We start from the raw sequence: 23,288 nt of genomic DNA, 5'->3' as shown, positions 1-23,288 counted from the left end.
TAAAGAAGACTACTTCCTGAACATAACACCAGTAGCAGAAACAATGAGATTGACAATTAATAAATGGGAGCTCCTGAAACTGAAAAGCTTCTGTAAGGTAAAAGACACTGTCAGCAAGACAAAAAGGTACCCCACAGACTTGGAAAAGATATTCACTAACCCCACATCTGACAGAGGGCTGATCTCCAAAATTTACAAAAAATTCAAGAAGCAAGTCTCCAAACCACAAAAAGATCCAATTAAGAAATTGGGGACTAAACTAAATAGAGAATTCTCAATAGAGGAGCATAAAATGGAACAGAAACACTTGAGGAAGTGTTCATCATCATTAGCCATTAGGGAAATGCAAATCAAAGCATCTCTGAGATATCATCTTACTCCTGTCATAATGGCTAAAATCAAAAACACCAATGACACATTGTGATGGAGAGGATGTGGAGAAATGGGAACACACCTCCACTGCTGGTGGGAGTGCCAACTCGTACAGCCACTATAGAAATTAGTGTGGAGATTCCTCTGGAAAATGGGAATCAGTCTACCACAAGACCCAGCAGTTCCACTCTTAGGCAAATACCCAAAAGACACCCATTTATACAACAAGAGTGTCTGTTCCACCATGTTCATAGCAGCATTATTTGTAATAGATAGAACCTGGAAGCAACCTAGATGCTCCACAACTGAAGAGTGGATAGAGAAAATGTGGTACATTTACACAATGGAGTACTACTCATCAGAAAAAAACAATGGAATCTTGAAATTTACAGGCAAATAGATGGCACTAGAGGAAACCATCCTGAGTGAGGTAACTCAGACACAAAAAGACAAACATGGTATGTATTCACACATATATGGATTTTAGACATGGATCAGGGGAGTGTCAACCTACAATCCCAGTGCCAATGAGTCTGGGAAACAGGGCAGTTCCCAAGAGAGATGCATGATACCCCAGAAAAGTGGAATGAGGCTAGATCTCCTGAGCAGATTGGGAACAGCTGGGGAGGGGAGAGGGAGCCAGGAAAAAAAGAGGGGGATAAGAGGACATGAGATGAAAGAATAGGGTAGCAGGATGGTGGAGTTGAGGTAAGAATAGAGCATAACAGGATGAGAGATTGAGTCATTATAGGCTTGAGGAGAGAGCTGACACTAGTGAGATCTTCAAAGATCTACAAGGATAAAACCAACTGGCAAACTAAGCAATAGTGGAGAGACTACATTAATAGCCCCTCCTTGATAGTAAGGTCGATGACTTCCTTATATGCCATCCAGTGACTGATGGAAGCAGAGACAGATACCCACAGCTAAACACTGAACTGCATTCCTGGAACCTAGGGACAGAGATGGAGGAGTGATGAGCAAAGGGGCCAAGACCCTTGTGGGTGAAACCCACAAAGACAGCTATCCGGATGAGGGGAGCTCTTGAATCCCAGACTGATGCCTGAGAGGCCAACAGGGGACTGATCCAGACTCCATGAATGTAGTCTCAGTGTGGAGGCCACAGAAATCACTGGGGCCTTGGGTAGGAGATCAGTGTTTATCATGGTTTATGAATGATCTTTGGAAGCCCATTCCAAATAGAGGGATATTCTCTCAGCCTGGACATATGGGAAAGATCCTGCACTGGATGAAATGACAGACTTTGGAGATTCCCCATGGAGGGCCTCACCCTCCCTGGGGAATGATGTGGGGATTGGGTGGGGGGGGTGAGGGGGCTGGTAGAGGGTCTAGTGAGAAGGGGTGGGAAAGGGAACTGGGATTGACTTGTGAAGCACTCTTGTTTCTAATTTAAATATTAATTAAAAAAAATAAAAATCTTGATGGAGAATGTAAAGGATCTTACATTGCCAGAGTTCCTTGACAAATTGAGGGATGATGGACTAGTTTATTTTGCACTGAATTTCAAGACAGGACATTGTTAAAAATAAATATGTAGAGGGGGATTTTGGGGAATAGAACTCATTGAAAATACTCCAGGATAAGCTTTCATTTTATTAATTTTTATTTAAATAAAAAAATCATATTTTACATACCAACCCCAGTTCCTTGTCCCTCCTTTCTTCCCATCACCCCATCCAACATCAGAAAACCTATCCACTCTCCATTGTTAGTGAGGCCTTCCATGGAGGACCATTCGAGTCTGTAATATAATTTTGGGGCAGGATCTATGCCCTCCCCTAAGTATTTAGGCTAAAATTTTATCCCTCCATTGGGAATGGGCTCCCAAAGCCAATTGTGCCCTAGGCATAAATATTGGCTCCCCTGCCAGAGGCCCCATAGAATTCCCAGCCGCCTCCCACAATGGACACCCATGTTCAGAGGATCTCACTTCATTCTATGCTGGTTACCCAGCTATCAGACTGGAGTCGATGAGCTCTGACATGCTAAGGTCAGCTGTTTCTGTGAGTTTCCCCAGCATGGTCTTGAGCTCTTTGCTCAGCATGTTTCCTCACTACAAGTGAATTCTAGGAGTGGAGCTCAGTGCTTAGCCTTCAGTCTTTGCTTCTGCTTCCATCAGCTACTGGGTGAAGGGTTTTTTTAATTAATTTTTTTTAGTTTTATGCTTAAATTTAGATTAGAAACATGGTTGGTCCACAAGTCAGTTCCAGGTCCCGCTCCCTTTCCCTCCCGTCTTCCCGTGCCCTCCCCCCAACTCCCCCATATCCCCTCATTTCCCCAGGGAGGGTGAGGCCCCCCATGGGGTGTCCATAGTCTGTCATTTCATCCAGGGCAGGGCCTAGACCCTCCCCACAAGAGTTCAGGGTGAGAGTTCATCTCACATTTTTGGATGGGAGTCCAAAGTCCATGTGTATACTCCGGATGTATACTGATCTACTGTCCAAGGCTCAATAGATTACCAAGGCCTCCTCACTGACACCCCCATTCAGGGGGTTTTTATCAGTCCCATGTCAGATTCCCAGGCATCAGCCTGGGAATCAAGAGTTAACCCTTGCCAGGTCAGCTGTTTCTGGAGTTAAACCAGCCCAGTCTTAGCTCCTTTGGTCATCAGGCCTCCCTGTCAGTGGATTTCTTGAGTTCAGCTCAGTGCTTAGCTGTAGGAGGAAGCCTGTATGCCACCATTAACCATGTGACTTACTAGAGGCACATACAGATGGGGTAATAAAAGAGCGGTTTACCACACCGCTAACCACACCCACTTTAGGCATGACTAAAGACATACACGGATGGACGTAAAGACGTATACGTACATAGGCATTGAACTATGTCACTAGCCAGGCCCACTTTGGGGCATGACTAGGGGGCATTACGGGGGAAGGCATGAAAGACTGCACAAAGGAAGTCTTGGTTTCTTTTCCCAGATTTCGGCTTCTGGTTCACTAGCGGAAATCTACTGGGCTCATCTGGGTTAATTGTTTGGTATCTTGTGGGTAATTTCTACAATAAATACTTAGTTTTACTTTCAGTAAGTGTGCCGTTTATCATTACAAAGTCATTTGGAGCATCGCTTAGCCATGGGAGTCTGCCTCTTCTTCCATCAGCCACTCAATGAAGTTTCTGTTTCCCAGACTTTCTGGCCATGGGATTGTAGGCTGGCACTCCCCAGATCTGTGTAAAATCCATATATGAGAGAGTACATGCCATGTTTCTCTTTTTGTGACTGTGTTACCTCACTCAGGATGGTTTCTTCTAGTGTCATCCATTTGCCTGCAAATCTCAGGATTCCATTGTTTTGTTTTCTGCTGAATAGAACTACATTGTGTAAATGTACCACATTTTCTCTATCCACTCTTTGGTTGAGGGGCATCTAGGTTGCTTCCAAGTTCTGGCTATAACAAATAATGCTGCTATTAACATAGTGGAACAGACATCTTTGTTGTATCAATGGGCATCTTTTGGATATATGCCTAAGAGTGGAGTTTCTGAGTCTTGTGGCAGGTTTTTCCCCATTTTTCTGAGGAATCTCCATACTGATTTCCAAAGTGGCTGAACATGTTGGCACTCCCACCAGCAATGGATGATTATTCCCCTTTCAACACATCCTCTCCAGCATAAATTGTCGTTGGTGTTTTTGATTTTAGACATTCTGACAGGAGTGAGATGGTATCTCAGAGTTGTTTTGATTTGCATTTCCCAGATGGCTAAGGATGTTGAGCACTTTCTCAAATGCCTCTCAGCCAATTTAGACTCCTCTATTGAAAATTCTCTATTTAGTTCTGCTGCCCACTTTTTAATTGGATTCTTTTGTGTTTTGGAGACTTGCTTCTTGAGTTCTTTGTAAATTTTGGAGATAACCCCTCTGTCAAATGTGGGGTTAGTGAATATTATTTCCCATTCTGTGGGCTGCCTTTTTGTCCAGGACTGTGTCCTTTGCCTTACAGAAGCTTCTCAGTTTCAGGAGGCCCCATTTATTAATTGTTGAACTCACTGTCTGTTCTACTGGTCTTTCACTTGTTTGGTTAGTGTTACCCCAAAGTATTTTATGTTGTTTGTGGCAATTGTAAAGGGTGATGTTTCTCTGATTTCTTTCACAGCCATTTTATCATCTGTATATAGTAGGGCTACTGATTTTCTTGAGTTGATCTTGTAGCCTGCCACTTTGCTGAAGGTGTTAATCAGCTTTAAGAGTCCCCTGGTAGAGTTCTTTGGTTCACTTATGTAAACTATCATATCATCTGCAAACAGTGAAAGTTTGACCTCCTTCTTCCCAATTTATATCCCATTGATCCCCTTTTGTTGTCATATGGCAATGGCTAGAACTTCAAGTACAATGTTGAAAAGGTACGGAGAGAGTGGACAGCCTTGTCTTGTTCCTGATTTTAGAGGAATTGCATTGAGTTTCTGTCCATTTTGTTTGATGTTAGCTGTTGGTTTATTGTATATAGAATTTATTATGTTTAAATATGTTCCTGTTATTCCAGATCTCTCCAGGACCTTTATCATGAAGGGGTGTTGGATTTTGTCAAAGGCTTTTTCAGCATCTAGTGAGATGATCATGTGATTTTTGCTTTTCATCTTGTTTATATGGTAGATTACGTTGATGGATTTTCATTTGTTCAACCATCCCTGCATCCCTGGGATGAAACCTACTTGATCGTGGTGAATGATTGTTTTGATGTGTTCTTGGAACCAATTTGCCAGTTTTTTATTGAGTATTTTTGCATCAATATTCATGGGAGATATTGTTCAGAAGTTCTATTTCTTAGTTGTGTCTTTGTGTGGCTTGGGGGTCAAGGATATTGAAGCCTCATAGAAGGAGTTTGGCAAAGACCCTTCTGCTTCTATTGCATGAAATACATTGAGAAGAATTGTTATAAGCTGTTCTTTGAATTTCTGGCAGAATTCTGCACTGAGGCCATCTGGACCTGGGTTTTTTTTTGGTTGGGAGACTTTTGATGACTGCTTCTATTTACATAGGGGTTATAGTTCTATTTAAATTGTTTATCTGTTCTTGATTTAATTTTGGAAAGTGGTAGCTATCCAGGAAGTCATCCATTTTTTAATTTTGTGGAGTACAAAGGGGATACAAATTAGGAAGGAAGAGGTCAAACTTTCTCTGTTTGCAGATGATATGATAGTTTACATAAATGACCCAAAGAACTCTACCAGGGAACTTTTGCAGCTGATTAACACCTTCAGCAATGTGGCAGGCTACAAGATCATCTCAAGAAAGTCAGTAGCCCTTCTATATACAGATGATAAAAGGGCTGTGAAAGAAATTAGAGAAAAATCACCCTTTACAATTGCCACAAATGACACTAAATACATTGGGATAAAACTAACCTTATGATTCTCTGAATTTCCCCAGAGTCGATTATTATGTCCCCCTTTTCATTTCTGATTTTGTTAATTTGCATGTACACCCTCTGCTGTTTGGTAAGTTTGGACAAAGGTTTGTCTATCTTGTTGATTTTCTCAAAGAACCAACTCTTCATTGCTTTGATTCTTTGTATTGTTTTCCTAGTTTTCACTTCATTGATTTCAGCCCTCAATTTGATTATTTCCTGGCGTCTACTCTTCCTGTGGGAGTTTTCTTCTTCGTGTTCTAGAGCTTTCAGCTGTGATGTTAATTCTCTAGTGTAACTTTCTCCAGTTTCTTCATGTGGGCACATGAACTTCCCCCGTAGCACTGCTTTCAAAGTGTCCCATAGGTTTGGGTATGTTGTGTCTTCATTCTCATTGAATTCTAGGAAGTCTTTAATTTCTTTTTTTATTTCTTCTTTGACCCAGGGACGGTGCATTTGAGCATTATTCAATTTCCATGAGTTTGTAGGTTTTCTGCAATTTGTGTTGTTGAATTCTAATTTTAAAGCATGGTGGTCTGATAAGATGCATGGGGTTATTCCAAATTTTTTGATGTTGCTGAGGTTTGATATGTTGCCAAGTACATGGTCAATTTTTGAAAAGGTTCCATGTGGTGCTGAGAAGAAGGTATACTCTTTTTTATGTGGATGAAATGTTCTATAGATGTTTGTTAATCCCCGTTGGGTCATTACTTCTATTAGACCCTTTGCTTCTTAGTTGAGTTTATGTCTGGTATTCCTGTCTAGTGGTGAGAGTGGTGTGCTGAAATCTTCCTCTATAACTGTGTGGGGCTTTAGATGAGATTTAAGTTCTAATAATGTTTCTTTTATGAATGTGGATGCCTTTGTATTTGGGGCATAGATGTTCATGATAGACACTTCATCTTGGTGGGTTTCACCTGTGATGAGTATGTAATGACCTCCTTCATCTCTTTTGATTGATTTTAATTTAAAGTCTAGTGTGTTAGATATTAGGATTGTTATCCCTGCTTGTTTCTTGAGTCCATTTGATTGAAAATTTTTTCCCAACCTTTAACTCTCAGGTAATGCCTGTCTTTGAGTGTGAGGTGTGTTTCTTGTATGCAGCAGAAGGAAGGGTTCTGTATTCGAATCCATTCTGCTAGTCTGTGTCTTTTTATGGGTGAGTTAAGGCCATTAATATTGAGGGATATTAATGACCATTGATTGCTCAACCTTCTTTGATTTGCAGTGGTTTTTGGTGGTGGAATTATGTGTGGAGTTTCACCCGTTTGTTCTTTTGGCTGTTGGCAGAGAGGGATTCTCTAATGCCTATGTTTTTCTGGTTGTAGTTAGCTTCCTTGGGTTAGAGTTTTCCTTCCAAAATTTTCTGTAGGGCTGGGTTAGTGGATACGCATTGCTTGAATTTAGTTTTGTCATGGAATATCTTGTTTTCTCCATCTATAGTGATTGAGAGCTTTGACAACTATAATAGTCTGGGCTGGCATCCATGGTCTCTTAGTGTTGGAAGAATATCAATTTTATTGTTTTAAGGTATCAATTTTATTATATATTCATGTACTTCATGTGGGCACTTTGTGATATGAAATTTCCCCTTAGTATTGCTTTCAACCTGTCCCATATGTTTGGATATGGTTGTCTTCATTTTCACTGAATTCTAGAAATATTTAAGTTATTTTATTGTTTATTCCATGACCCAGGAAAGGAGCAACTTCATATTGTTCAATTTCCTTGAGTTTGTAGGGTTTCTGAAATTTGTGTTGTTGTAGAATTCTAACTTTAAACAATGACGAAATGTCGCACCTGCTGTGCGGCCTGCATCTGAGAATGTAGCGAGGTTGTCGGCATAGATGACACAGAGACCGGACGGTTGCTTTAAGAAAAACTTTATGCTTCCCAAGTCAGCTTTAGGAGGAGATTCCAAGTCCGCTTAGGAGAGAGAAGTCTCTCCAGGAAAAAAGAGTTTCCCTTTTTAAGGACTTCTGTCATCCATCTACATAGAATTCTTTCCAGACTTCTCACCCTCCTGGCTGGTGGTTTAATCTCCGGCCCCAGAATCGGGGAGACTCAGCAGGGGGGGACAGGAAGAAGCATCTAGCCGTAGGGGGTGTCAAAGTCATGGTACTTCAGTGAGCAAGCCCTTATCTGATCCCTATCAAGATATCAGTATAGGGGTTCCTCAAGAAAATTGGAATAAAATTACCCAAGATTCAGGAATTCTAATCGAGGAATATACACAGAGGATTCACATTCATACAAGGACATCTGTTCAGCTGTCTGCATTAAAGCATTATTTATAATAGCCAGAACCTGAAAGCAACCTAGATGCCCCTGAACTGAAAAATGGATAAACAAACCATGTTGCATTTACACCATGGAATATTACTTAGCAGAAATAAATGAAATCTTGTAATATGCAGGCAAATGGATGGAACTAGAAGAAACATTCCTGAATGAGAGGGAAACCCAGTCACAAAAAAACAAAAATGATATGTAATAACTCCTATGCATATTAGAATAGGATTACCAGCTTATAATCAGAGAAGCTAGGAAACATGTAGTACCCTAAGAGAGACATACAAGGTCCCCCAGAGAAGTGGAAAGGAAAAAATCTCCTAAGCAAATTGGGACCAATGGGAGGTGAAGAGAAGAGGGTGTTAAGAGAAAGAGAAGGGGAGAAGAGTGAGGAGAGGAAGACATTAGGGAGCAGGGAGATTGAGTTGGTGGGAAAATAGAGGAGAGCAAGAAAAGAGATACCTTTAAAAAGGGAGCCATTATAGATTTATAGGAAATCTGGCACTATGCAAATGTCCAGAGATATAAAAGGATGACCCCAACCTGAGAATTTAAGCAGTAATGTAGAAGATATCTCAAATTCCCCTATCCTATTATGAGATTGATCACCAGCTTATGTGCCATCCCAGAGCCTTCATTCAGTAGCTGAGAGAAGCAGAAGCAGACACTCACAGATAAGCACTGAGCCAAACTCCTGGATTCTTTTTGCATAAGGGAAGAGTGATGAGAAAAAGTTCAAGACCAGGCTGGGGACACTCACACAAACAAGTGACATGAACAATGAGGATCTCATGGTTCCCAGACTGACAGTGGTGAAACTAGTATAGAACCAATTCTGTCCACCTGAATGTGGTTGTCAGAAGTACTGGAGAGTCTATGGGGCCTCTGGGAGTGGATCAATATCTATCCTTAGTTTATGAATGGAATTTCTGAACCCATTCCTCTAAGAGGCATACTTTCTCAGCGCAGACACACAGCAAGGCATTTAGGACCTGCCCCTAGTGATGTGACAGACTTTGATGATTCCCTTGGAAACAGAAAGATGATCGGATGGGTGACAGTCAGTAGTATGGGGGGATGGGAGGGAGAGGGAGCTGGCAATGGTATGTAAAATAACATTGTTTCTATTGTAATTAAAAATAATATATCTAGGATAAATTTGTAAAAAGCAACCAGTAATTGTATTTCTGAAGTTTTCACAATATCTGGAAAGATCAAAGGATTCAGCTAGTATTCCGATACTATTTTTTACCACTTATGGTCAAAGAGGAGCATAATGGAAACTCATACATATATATCATAGAAAGCATGTGATACACTCGTTAGGGTTTCTGCCTTAAGACATAAAATCACACGGCCCTCAGTGGTTTACATTCATTCAAAGCCTCTGCAAATCTCCTTCATTCCTACATAAAAACATACTCATACACCACAACACACTTCGAATTGAACATTTGCACAGGTGTTCTACACAGTGAATCATGGAAAGACTACAGTTCATACTTATTAATAAGAATGTTCAGATAAGTTCTACAGGTAAACAAATAGAGGATAGACCAATAGACAACAACAGCTACAGTAAATAAATGGTGGTTTGTAGGGTACAACATAGCTTGTTGCCAAGAATTTAAATAAAGTAAAATGCAACAACCCTTACAAAGCTGACATTAGAGGTACTTTTGGAGGTGAATCCCTGAAATTAAAACACTTGAAACAGAAGGGGAGAATATCAAAATTAGGTGAAAATTTGCCCAGTCATAAATGTAAAAGCAAGAGAAACATAAACACTGACATGAATGGTGCTGAAAAGGGATCCATGAAAGAGCAAAAGCAGATAGAGAACACAAAATAGCTGTGAGTATGATTCAAGAAGAAAAGGCAGAGAACTTTCTGTTAGAACATTGTGAGCAAAATTCCACCCAAGACCCTCTGCTGCTGATGAAGGTAAATGTGAAGATGAATGTTCAACAGAAAGATCATCAAAGAAAGGAGGAAAACATTATTTTCACTCCCCTTAAAATCATGGATCTCAGGAAGCCTATTCTGAATGGGAGGCCAGCAAAAGAGACCCTCTTCACAGTGGCAACATGAAACACCACAGCAAGGAGGAAGTATTCATCAAATTGTACATTGAAGTTTTCCCACAGATAGGAAACAGAGGTCTCGTTCCAGTGAAGAAGTAATCAGATGTATAATCCCTTTTTGTAGCATGAACAACATGAACCGAGAAACAGGAATTAGGGTCCAAGCTGGACGATTAAAAAATCAAAGTGGCCAGCCACTAGCTCAATACCTGTACCTCAGACTGAAAGGATGATTATGGTTCCAGAAAATTCTAAATGGACAGAGGCTGAATGCCTGTTTTGAGACCCTGCTCCTGTTTTATATATCTCTCTACTTCTGGGACTGAATATGTGTACTACCACCACCCAGCTCTTAAGGTCCCACTATTTTGGATTTTGGAATTTAAGGCATGTACCACCAATGTCTGGATTCTGGGATGTAGATAGCTTTGCATTGTGATCTCTGGGAAACGTTTATTTTTTCATTTTTTTATATTTTATTTTTAAATTCAAATTTAAACTAGAAACAAGGTTGCTTCACATGTCAATTACAGGTCCCTGTCCCTTTCCCTCCTCTCTTCCAGCCCCCTCCCTCCAAGCCCCCCAATATAGCCTCATTTCCCCAGGGATGCTGAGGCCCACCATGGGGGTGTCCATAGTCTGTCATTTCATCCAGGGCAGTGCATAGACCCTCCCCCAAGAGTCCAGGATGAGAGTGCATCTCTCATTGTTGGATGGCAGCCTGGGAAACGTTTATTAAAAGGTAAAAATTATATCAAAATTCCCCTTATCCATGATGACTGTGGAGAGGATTGCATTCTGATCTCCATTCAACATTTATTACATAATACACAATATATAACCATAATTACCACTTTTTCCAATACAAAATGCTATAATTAATACAAGAATAACCATATACAATAAGTACAACAACAATAAACAATGTATAGACAATGACTACATCAACAATGTCTACTCTTTTTGCATTACAGATTCGGAGGAAAAGCTCTATTATCTTTCCTATTTTTGTGAATCCAAATTCTTGTACATAATTTACTTTCTATTCTAATTTCCATTATCAAATTATAAATTGATGTCTCTCAAACTTTTATAGTTCACACCTATGTCTTTTATTTGTCTTCTGAGTCTGATAAATAAGGAAAACTATCCCTCTAAGTACCTAATCTTCAGCTTCCTCAGATACACAAGAAGTAAATAATATTAGCTGAGTATCAGGAATTGTGAGGAAGTGATTTCCAAAAAATGTAAAAACTTACACAATCAACTGGTTGTTGTACTGTCTCCCAAGGTAGTCCTGTAGTGTTGGTGCACCAATCGCCAGTCAATAGGCCTAGCATATCTGACTGATTTTTGAAGACAATCCTGCCTTGACTTTACAAGGTTTTGCAGTCTCACTCTTTTGTGTCCTGCTTGTCCCATTTTGATAGCATAATGTCAATATTTGAGTCACGTGTACTTTCTTGTTTAGTGGCTCACATTTGCCATAATGAATGGGAACTCCACGTGGAGTTCCTTTAACTTCCATCATCTTCTCTCACATAGACAGGTCCTGCCAGAAGCAGAAATGTTTCATTGTCATAAAGAAAAAAAATTATGGCATTAAAACATCCAATATGTTGTATTCTGTAGATCTATGAAGTGATTGAAGATGATTTCTCCATCTAATATGTATCTATCTTTAACCCTGAAAACTTACCTTATGTAACTCCAAGTTCATTTGTAATAGGAAACTAATCACTAAAATGCATTACCTTAATATCTTATATAGTTGGTAATAATAACTCCCAAGGACTATAAATTTGCATTACATTGTTAAATGAGATGTATAGCTAAATAACTTGAATATGTATATACAATATGCTTTAGCCAAATTATTCTCAAATTTGTAACAATATGCAAAATTTATATACAATGTGAGTATCATGTTCTTAAATATATTTCCTGCTCTCTGGGAGAGATGGAATCTTTAGGGGATGTTTAAAAGGAAATTTGGGGTTAAATGTCAATTCTTGGGAGAGGAAGTTGTATAATTTTTATCCAGTATCTGCATAATGTGTAAGTGCAAGCCTTGTTTCAAGTCCTACCTAGAGTATTTTGTGAGCCTGGTCATCTCAACTAGCTAAGTTGACATTGTTTCTGGAATGCCCAGCTTACTGTCTCTTTTAAGGTGACCTTGTTTGCCACAATTAAAACATTTGACATGTCAATTTTTCTTCAAACTTCTGGAAATCACCACTCCTATACATGCATAATGATGTTCATGACCTTCAGTACTGGTTGCTTCTTGAATCCATTCCTCCAAAGGTGCTTATCTTGCCTTTAAATGCCTAATTATCCTTTTACATTGGGCATTATCCTTTTCAAAAGCCACACTTTCAATTATTATTTCTTTAGCTTCTGAATGTGGTAGCATTCTATTTACTGCTGATGTCAGTCATTGTAAGAAGTCCATGGAGTCTTCCTTTGAGGCCTTTATAACTTCCGTGTGACACAATTTTCTTTCCTACAACTCTCATTCTGTCACAAGCATTCACAACTGCTGCAAGACAAAGAGTCAGAGTATGTAATCATCATATAAAGATTGTCTTTCTATAGTATCACAATCTTCTTTGAGAATTTGACCTTGGGAGATTTCCATCCCTTTAGGTTTATACCACTGCTCAACAGTGCTAGCCACTTCTCTGTACCAGTTACCCCATAATGATTGTGAGCCAGACTATAAGGCAACAATACCCAAGTATATCCAGTTTTAGGGATAATTCTATTTCAGTCTGATCACGAGTGAATGTCTGCTTCACAAATGATGAATATATGCCATAGGACACTACCACTTCCTTGAAATCCATTAAATATAATATTGGCACAAAAGTCGACTAGTTTTACAGAGCCTCAATCATTTCACAGTTTCTGTAAGGTTTCCTTACAAAGTCTCCATAATTTGGCCATTCCTGTAAGGTTTCTGGATATATTGTTATGTTGTTTGAAGCACTTACACTGTTGTTCTCTAAACTTATAATGCAATAATAGTTGTTTATTCTTTAATACCCCCTTCTGGGTTTGATTATCTCTATTATCTGCCTTTAGACGTTTTTCAAGGTCTGTACGTTAGCATTCATATCAACGAACTATTTTAGAGATAAACCATGAATTATCTAACTGACAACAAAATTTATCAGTGTAATTAAAAGTTGTCAGTCACATTTAAGTTGATTATACCTTTATTTAATCATTCTATTTGTATTCATGCAGTATGCAATCATACAGAGATCTAACTGTTGTAGCAAGCTGCACATCTAATTCCATTATAATATTGCTTTCCATTTTTAATGTGAGAAAACTTTCTCTTTTATTTAATTCCTCTCTTTAAGAGTTCCTAATTGTCTCACCAAGTCTGCTTAGGATTACTATTCAGATGATGGAGAAATATGAAGCATACTCCTGCTGCATAGAGGAGTAGAAGCCCAAGCATATGTCAATGCAGCTACCTAATTTGGAAATAGATTGAGAATGGAGTACATGAGGTCCAGGGAATGCCAATATCCACCCAGAAAAAATAAGCCAAAGAGCCAGCTGCTTGGATGGGTGAACATAGAAAAGTGGCTAACTCCTGTGGGATCTTGAGCCCAAAAACCTATATATTTTGCTTCACAGCAGCTGCAACAGAAAAAACTCATACCTGCTCAGAGTGCTTGAGGAAATGAAAGGAAAATATTAATCAGCTGGGCAAAGATTCCAGCAGGAGCCCAGTTTGCACCTCTGCCCTGATTATTGTAGATTCAAAGCCACAAGTTAGTGACTTTTTTCTGAATTTGTACCCTCTTGTTGGGCAACAATTTGTTGTATGAGTAATATAAAATCAGATATAGATATTGAGGTTCAAGCTGAAGTTCAGATGAGCAAAGAAGCCATACACTATCTCATACTTCTACCTCAGAATGAACAGACAATCTTGGTTCCAGGAATCATCATCATGCCTGGGTACTGAAATCTCAGTATGAGAACATACTCCTGTTTTCTACATCTCTCTAGTGATAGGAGTAAAGTTGTGTACCATTGTTCAGCTTCTATATGGTGCTGTGTGGTGATATATTAGTTTTGATCAAATAATACTTACATGCAGATGAGAATGCAAAGATAGCACCAGCCAGAGAAGCTGAGTGGTAGTGGCACATACCATTTGTCCTAGGACTCAGGAATTAGAAATATGGATCCTTATGAGTTCAAAGCTACACAGGACTACATGACAGTGAATCAGTCTAAAAGAGAAACAGAGTTCTTTGATCCCAGAACTTGGGATGCCACACTTTCAATCCTAGCAGTAGGTAAGTATAATAGGGAGGAGCTCAAAAATCTCGGGATGGCATTCAGGAGTCTGAGATTTTGTGTTCAACAGTCTTAAATGTAGGATCCTTCCAGCCTTGGTATAGGTAAGAGCTACTGACTAGGCTGCTTTGCTTCTCTGATCTTCAGTTTGAACCCCAATATTTATCTGTGGGTTTTTATTACCCATGATACTAATTAATGTCCAACTTAAATGTACAAATCCTTGAAAAAAAACTTTTGCTCACACAGGCCCAAGCCAGAGATTCATATATGGCTCTAATGGGACTATCTGCCCTAATGGCTAGAAGTGCCTAGCCTCCAAACACCATAGGACCTACTCACCCTAGTGCAGCTGGGTTTGTCTTCAGGACACAATGACCACATGTATATCTTCCTAAAAATCCTGGGTGAGATATTTCAGATCTATTTCTCCCTCCTCTCTCTCTCTCTCTCTCTCTCTCTCTCTCTCTCTCTCTCTCTCTCTCTCTCTCTGTCTCACTACTTCACACTTGGGCTGTGGACTTTCTCTACAGCCCCCTCCTCAAACAACTGTTCACTGCTCCCAGCCATATGCTCATTCTCAGATCTGAATTACTATGCCACACAAGAGACTGACATTATTAACATATGTGGTAAGACAATTGGGGATAAGGAAGGAATTAGTTAAAAGAGAGTTTTTTCTCACATGAAAATTAGGAAACACAATTACAAAGTACTTAGGTCTGTGTGATTGCACAATGGTCTATTTAAAATTGGAACAATTAATAGGAGGATTAGTACACAGACCGGATTGACATATTGTTAGTAATTATTCAGATACTCTTTGTCAGCTTGATACCCTTTGGTTTATCTCTAAACTATTTGGTTGAAATGAGTACAAAGATACTGGCTTTAAAATATTATTAAAGCAGATCATATAGATACTCAAACACAAAAAGAGGTATTTAATTAAGAACCAAGTTAAGCATTGCATTATAATGTAAGAGAGGAACACTCTAACAACTAGGAAACAGCAACCTTAGTATATCCAATAATATTACAAGAAGTGCCAAATGTAAAAAGATGGTTTAACAGTTAATTGGATCCCATGACACTAATAAATTTGGGGATGAGGTAGATGATTTGTATTCTTTCAGTTTGTTATGGATAGTTTTCATTAGTTAGGAAGGTTGGATGCACACATATTCTAGTCGTAGAACTGCGGAAACAGCATTGGACCAAAAGAAGTCTTCTGAATGTTGTGTCATTAAGGACACCTCAGCAGTCTATGGGAGTTCTGACAGTGGAATCAGTACTTATTACTAGTTAACTAATGGACTTTGGGAGCTCATTCTGCATGGAGGGATCCTCTCTCAGACTAGATGCAAGAGGGAGGACCTAATCCCTCACCCAAATGATACGACAGACATTGATGATCACCCATGTAAGGCCTCATCTCCTTTGGGTTATGGATGGGTATGGGAAGGGAGGTGTCGTTTGGGGGCATGGGAGAATGGGAGGAAGGGGGAACAGGATTAATATGTAAAATTAGTTTGTTTCTAAATCAAGTAATAAAATGATAAGAAAAGCTTGTGTCTCCAGGGTAACAATTATGATACTAACACTCAGAATGTGTAAAAGACTCCATTTGTAGAAGTTAAACACAAAATATTGAAAAGGTATTTCACTTAGAATCTTTCTTGAGGGCCTATCATTTAATAATAAGGCATACCTCCAGCCTTAATTGGACATGTTTGCAAAGGAAAATTTACAATGCTTAATAAATATTTGTAAATGTTGGACATTTTAAGTTTTCATAGAAATATAGTTTACAACAGTGAGACTGTTCCATTTGGTGTCAGTCAAAACAGTCACTATGATTCAATAAATGAATAACAAATTCTGCTGAGAATGTTTACAAAAACGATGGCTTAGGGAATGAAAATGAGATGACACACAGAACTCATGCCATGAATATGAATACTGAATCATCAAAAAGATAAAATGTAACTTCAATATGTGCTGATCCCAAACAGTGTGTATTTTAATGAGTTCAGTAATAAGCAGGACAAGAAAGAACATTTGCAATGCCATGAATTTGAATTCTTCATGAATGTTACCAGAACACCTACAGCTGGATCTTAAGGAGAAGCCACTCCTAACTACTTCAAACACTGAAGGATCCCAAGAGCCTTTTGCATGATGTGAATTACTTAGCTCATCATCAATATTGGTGACTAAATATTCTCTCTCACCTGCTCTACAACCTGATTATATTATTTCTGGAGCTTTGTGAGGTCTCATTTCTCTTGCATGAAATAATAATCTCTTGCACACAGTGATAACACTGAAAAAGGTCAAGAAAAGGGCTCTACTTGTGTGATATTTGGAAAAATCAACTTTTCTCTGGCAGGTCCCACCTACAAATGACAAGGATGGATTCTGCCAGAACAGCCAGTTCCTCAGCTGTGCACAAATTAACAATGAAGCCTAACTTTATCTGCTGCTCCATCTGTGACTACCCTGGACAAAGTCTACCAAAGCCATACATGATCAGGAGCACATTTCTCCAGATTATTCCATTACTGTACAGGCAGTACTAGACAATTATTCTGTCAATATAATTTGGACCAAATCGCAACAGTCAGTTGTTCTCTGACTTTACAATTCTTTAAGTGAATGTGAAAATGTCTCTGGATTTTTTAGAACCAGACAAAATCATCAAAGGCAAATAAATATGCTACCCATCATAATACAACTATTATCACCATAAGAGGTGTGGCATCAGCCTGGGAATCCAGCATGGGACTGATCAATACCCCCTGAATTTGGGTGTCAGTCAGGAGGCCTAGGGAACCTATTGAGCCTTGGGCAGCAGATCAGTACCCATCCCAAGTATACACACGGACTTTGGACTCCCATAGAACAATGTGAGGTGCACTCTCACCCTGAACTCTTGGGGAAGGGTCTAGGCCCTGCCCTATATGAAATGACAGACTATGGACACCCCCATGGAGCGCCTCACCCTCCCTGGGGGAATGAGGGGATAACAGGGGGGTTGGGGGAAGGGCACGGGAGGAGGGGAGGGAATCGGAGAGGGACCTGGAACTGACTTGTGAAGCAACCTTGTTTCTTATCTAAATCTAAACTGGAAAAAAAGAAAGTTATTTGAATGCATGTTAAACATTAATGTAATTTTTGAAAGGTTATATCTGGTTTTTTTTACCAAAATAAATCTGGAGAATAAAAAAAAAGAGGTGTAAAACACTACAGAATTTCACTTTCTCTGTAACAAGGAAACTTTATTGGTCAATTTCTTTCTTAGATAACCTGTATAGTGTTTGAAGTGAAATGTCAGGTCTATTGATATGCCCAGCAGATGAAAGTATTCCACACTGGATGATGGATCATATAAAATTACACTACATAGGTCTTCCTGATTTAACTCATGCAACTTCTCTTCCAATTTCCACCAGCTCCAATAAAAATAGACAATAATGAAAGGCAACCATGGTCTTAGACATGTAAATGCAGCTATTTACACACTGTGTTGTGCTCCTCCCAAGCCAAGTGATTCCAACCTGAAAGAGGAAAGACTAGGACTACAGAATAAATAATATTAGTATCCAAACAATAACTAAGTAAACACAACATGTGCTAACCATTAATTTTCTTGTTGGTCAAGGAAGTGTTTCCTTAGATAATAGAACTAACTAGCCTATAACTCACTTTATAGACCTGACTGGCTGAGATCACACAGAGATACACCTGCCTCTGTCCCTAAGTACTGGTGTAAAAATGGTGTAACCCATACCTAGTTATGTACTAACTAATATTTTTGAGAAAAATGAAACTATGCTCATGAAGACAAGAGGTTCACATCTGGCCTCCTAATAAGAAGGTAAATGGGTAGAAAACAGCATATAAGAAATGAATCCAAATCATAAGAATGCTAAAGGACAACTAAAATTAAAACCTAAAATGAAAACCTACGTCAAGGGATTTATTGCAAATGTATGAGGCAGAGAGATGGCGCTGATAAAGCAAATCAGTGGGTTGTATGTTTTTAAAATCATCAACAGGTCAGGGTGGAAAATAGCACTGCACTGCATATCAGATCATGGAAAATGTGATTCACCATGTTTAAGATAAGTCAAAGAAACCCAACCCATGCAGACAGTGAAGGTGATGCCACAGTTTTTCTTCATGTGTCTATCCTATCAATGATCAATGTCACAGTTGTCCTGACCTAGAGAGAGCACAGAAACTCTAGTCATAAACATGGGAACCACTGTTGGAGAGAACTACGCCTTATGAATGTAGGTGGCAGCTAGGAGCCCTGGGCAGTGTATGTGACATCTAACAGTGGAGCCAATGTTTATCATTGGAGCACAAAAGGACTTTGGTAGCCTATCCCTATGAAGGGATACAACTGCGTCTCAGATGTGTGAAGGAGAGCCTGGGCCCTCCTCCACTTAATGTGAGGGACTATGATTGTGTTCCTGTGTATGGACTCACTAACCCTGAGGAGAGGATGAGGCTTTCTGGGGAGCATATGTGGATGGGAGAGCAATGGAAGGAGTGGGTTGATATGTAAATAAGCATGCTGCTAAAATAAAATAATAATAATACTTGAAGCAATTAACCCCAAAATACCATAACATAATCTAATTCAGTCTTAAAATCAATAATTAAAAAGTTGAAGTTTACATGTATCTGAGAAAATCCGCATTAATGAATCATGGAAAACTAGATACACATTGATTACATGGTTCTATATATCCGTGGGTACTCTAATGCCATTCCTCTTTATCAAACACCAAAGGCACAAGGAAGAACATAATATTCCATCTTCTATTATGTTATCAGAGTTTCTCTTCTGTCAACCAAATCTTGGGAAATCTGCACAGCCTGTATATGGCCAAATTGGCTGTCATTCTTTGACACATTCATTATGCATCCCTGCTTCATGTACTGAATCCCTGCAGAACAAAACAAAACAAAAAACTAATTGTTATAGGCATCTAATAGAAATGTGCACTTACTAGGAGAGACTTTAGCCTCAATGAAAAGAAGAATAAGGACAAAAATATACAGATAGTTTGAAGAAAATCCTCCCAACATCATACATAATAGGTCAGAGTCAGAGTTATGTCAATAACGATTACTTAAACAATGATAGATCTTACATTATAGACATGAACAATGAGAGAACTGTGTGTCTAATGTCTGAAATTTGCCTGTATCACTTAAATATTGCTGTTAAAATTTCACATTGACCATTTAGAACGGAAACATTAATAAGCTCCTCCTCACTGCATCCTGCTCATCTGGAATCCCAAAGAAATATCAGTGGTGCAAAGTATCCTGCTATGTCAGGTCAGATCAACAATGAGGACCTGAAACAAGCCATTGTTCTGCCTTCCTTATAAAGACTGTGGTTTCCTGACCCCAGCACAGACTTGGGAGCAACTCCAGAGCCTCCTCTAAGATACTGGTGGTCCTACTGACAGCGGCCTTGTATGCCCTGAGCTCGGTTCAGAGCTCAAATGAAGGTAACAAGTAGGGGAAAGGGTGGTACAGTGACATGAGACTTGGAAGACAGAACTGAAGTTCAGGACTGGGAGGAAAGGAAAAAGATGAACAAGAAACTGAGGCAAAAAAGAGGAGAACAAATAATAGAATATTTATATTATTATTTTGCCTGTTGATCTTATACATTACTTAAACTATAATTAAGAATATCGACTTGAAACAAAACAACATGTGTGCATTTGTGAAAATTCATTTTTGTTGGTGGATGATGGAAGATAGTGTGTTAGAGGGTAATCTGTTGACAGAGGGAAACACAGTTCTTAAGGTGCCATGAGAAGCAGGGGTGAATGATGCCAACTTTGGTGTTTGGAAGATAGAGAAAAATGAAGGAAATAAACATATACCGGAGATGTTTTTGAGAAATGTAAAAGATAAAGAATTTGAAACTCTGTACAAAATGAGCTTGAAATATCAGGGAATAATTCCTTTTAAAGATTATTTTAGTACATAGATGTGCATGCATAATCTCTTGAATGAATATATAGATACAGATATAGATAAAGAGAGATACAGTTTGCATGCTTATTACATTCCAGTCAGAGGACTACAAACAACTACACACATACACATAGAAAGAGAGATTTATAAATTATTTCAATGCATGTGTACATGCACAATTATCTGTGAGATGGTGTATATGTGATTGAGAGAGGAACATATAGACAAACACATACAGACAGAGAGAGCAGGAGAGCACATATATTCAAATTCCAGTCAGATGATATATATAGGGAGAAAGATTAGTCTTTCTAACATGATATTCATATTTGAAGCTTATTTCAAGTCATAGACCAAGCAAAATTGCCCACTGAGATACATAGCTGAACCTATTTCTCAATTTTAATGTTGCATAGTCAGTATTCATTTTTCTATACATAGTATTTGAAACAATGTTTATTCTCATTTCATTGCATAAAATGCCTGTGAATATATCATATAGGAAGTGAAGGTGATAAAGAAAAATATAAATAAGGCAAACCAGTTGTAGAGGTGGAGTAGTGATGAGCACTGTTCAAAACCATGCTGGAGAAACCTACAGAATTAGATGGCAGGAGCACCTAGGAGCTCATGTAAACCAGCCAGACAGCTGGGGAACCAACAAAGGACTGAACCAGACCTACTGACCTCTGTGAGAGTTAGGAGTAATGGACATTTTATGAACCTCTTACAGTGGAATCAAAATTTCATCCTAGTACACGAATGGATTTGGAAGCCCTTTCTCTATAGAGGGCTACTCTCTCAACTTAATACACTTGCTAGGGCCTAAGATCAAGCCCAAACCATGTGATAGTCATTGATGATTACCAATTGAAGACCTCAGTCTCCCTTGGGAATGGAGAGTGTGTGAGATTGCATAGGGCATAAGGCATGGGAGAATGGGTGGGAGAACGAAATGGGATAGATATGTAAAATAACATTGTTTCAAATTTAAATAAGAAATCAATGGAAAAAAAACAAAATAAAATTCTACTGAAATACAAAAATTCCCAGATCATACATGAAGAATAAGAGTAAGAAAGAGAAAGCTAATAAGTAACCAAATAGTGGTTGATCCTGATCATAGAAAACATTCTGGCAGCATTATCAGCAACATTACCTAAGAATAAAATTCTACTTGGTGGATGTGAAAATATAGTTGAAAATCCTCTTAACTGGGAAGCCTGAAAAGGTCATAATTAACCTTAAACTTTCTTTGTGCTTATTTCCTAGCAACCATCTATGAAGACTCTCCTTCGCAAATCCCAGGTAAAGCCACATTAATCCTCCAGAGACCTTCTATGCATTCTTCAGTGTTTTAAATATTTGACTCTGTAAAGTCTCTGTATCATTTTGTTGTTTCATGAAATTAATTTGTTATAGCTTCCCCTGCGATATATAAGACAACTTCCCATCATTGCCTATAGAAGCTAGAGTAGGATTATACAATGGAAGGAGGGATAGCCAGATTTTTATGAGAAGAAAATTGTGTCTCTTACACAGATTGCAGCAATGTCTTGCATAAGATGATAATATAGGGTATCACCATTTAAATTTCTCCATGGCAAACTTTCACCAGTGATCCTAAGAAAACAAGCATATGCTCATCCTGAATAATACATAAAAAGACAATACATAAAAACTGAATGAAACATCTTTTCATCACAATTCTACATTTCTTTCTAGTCCACATTAAAACTGGAACCTGAACACCATGATATATTTAAGAGCATTGCTGTCAAAATTTTGTTATTTATTCTGGTAACTTTTAACCTATAACATTTACAAACACTTGAGTTTTCTTCACTTCTCTCTGGGAATTCTCAGGAATATCCTATCACCATTTATGTACCAAACTTTAGAGAAAAAATTGCTCCAAAGACTTGATAGACAAGAAAGTTTATGTAGTGGATATAAAATGAAGCTCAAGTGGAACCAGGGACATAGAGGTAGGAGTGTGATCTTGGAGAAAGAGAAAATTTGAACACCTCCTATATTGATTTATACCATTGCAGAGGAAGAGCAGCAAAATCAAGGCCCTGCTCAGCCTCTTCAGAGACCCCCAAAACCTTCTGCATCTGAAGAAGATGGTAATGATGATGGTGACGAAGATGAAAACACAACACACAGACCACCACAACAAGGAGATGACCACCAGAAACCTCACCCTCCTAAACCTGGAAACCAAGAGGGAGGCCCTCAGCAGAATCGCCCACCTAAACCTGGACACGAGCAAGGCCCACCCCAGCAGGAAGGAGAGCAGCAGAATCGTCCCCCTAAACCTGGACACCAGCAAGGCCCACCGCAGCAGGAAGGCCAGCAGCAAAATCGCCATCCTAAACCTGGTAGCAATCAAGGCCCAGCCCAGCAGGAAGACCATCAACAGAATCGCCCTCCTAAACCTGGAAAACATCAGGGTCTACCCCAGCAGGAAGGACAGCAGCAGAACCACCCACCTAAACCTGGAAACCAACAAGGCCCACCCCAGCAGGAAGGCCAGCAACAGAATCGCCCTCCTAAACCTGGAAATCAACAAGGCCCACCCCAGCAGGGTAGTGAGGAAGAGTCAAGTTCCCTGTAGATCTTTTATGTATAACCAAGAGGTTCCATGGCAGTGCAAAGGTAATCAGATGCATTATCCTTCACACCAACGCTCAGACTACACAGATCAGCAACCTCTTCCTAAAGGCATGAATCATATATACTTCTAAGTATTAAATTCCTCATATAACCTATAAGTCTATGGTTCCTGTGATCTAAAATCGCTCTGCATCATATGCCTTAACTTTAACAGAAA

General features: G+C 39.1%; 1 protein-coding gene across 1 annotated transcript in view; it reads left to right on the top strand.

The window, feature by feature from the left end:
• The window catches only part of LOC121139721 (acidic proline-rich protein HP43A-like), a 36,456-nt gene extending 13,384 nt beyond the window's left edge, over window positions 1–23,072 (top strand). Inside the window, exons 4-5 of the mRNA XM_040743696.1 lie at window positions 21,725–21,760; window positions 22,507–23,072. Coding sequence (XP_040599630.1) covers window positions 21,725–21,760; window positions 22,507–23,072 — 602 coding nt within the window. The remainder of the gene's footprint in view (window positions 1–21,724; window positions 21,761–22,506) is intronic.
• The last annotated feature ends 216 nt before the right edge of the window (window positions 23,073–23,288 follow it).

This window comes from Mesocricetus auratus, unplaced genomic scaffold, assembly GCF_017639785.1.
Source record: "Mesocricetus auratus isolate SY011 unplaced genomic scaffold, BCM_Maur_2.0 Super-Scaffold_100001, whole genome shotgun sequence".
NCBI classification, from domain to species: domain Eukaryota; kingdom Metazoa; phylum Chordata; class Mammalia; order Rodentia; family Cricetidae; genus Mesocricetus; species Mesocricetus auratus.
Note: the sequence above shows the minus strand (reverse complement) of the source record. Positions and strands in the feature narration are given on the sequence as shown.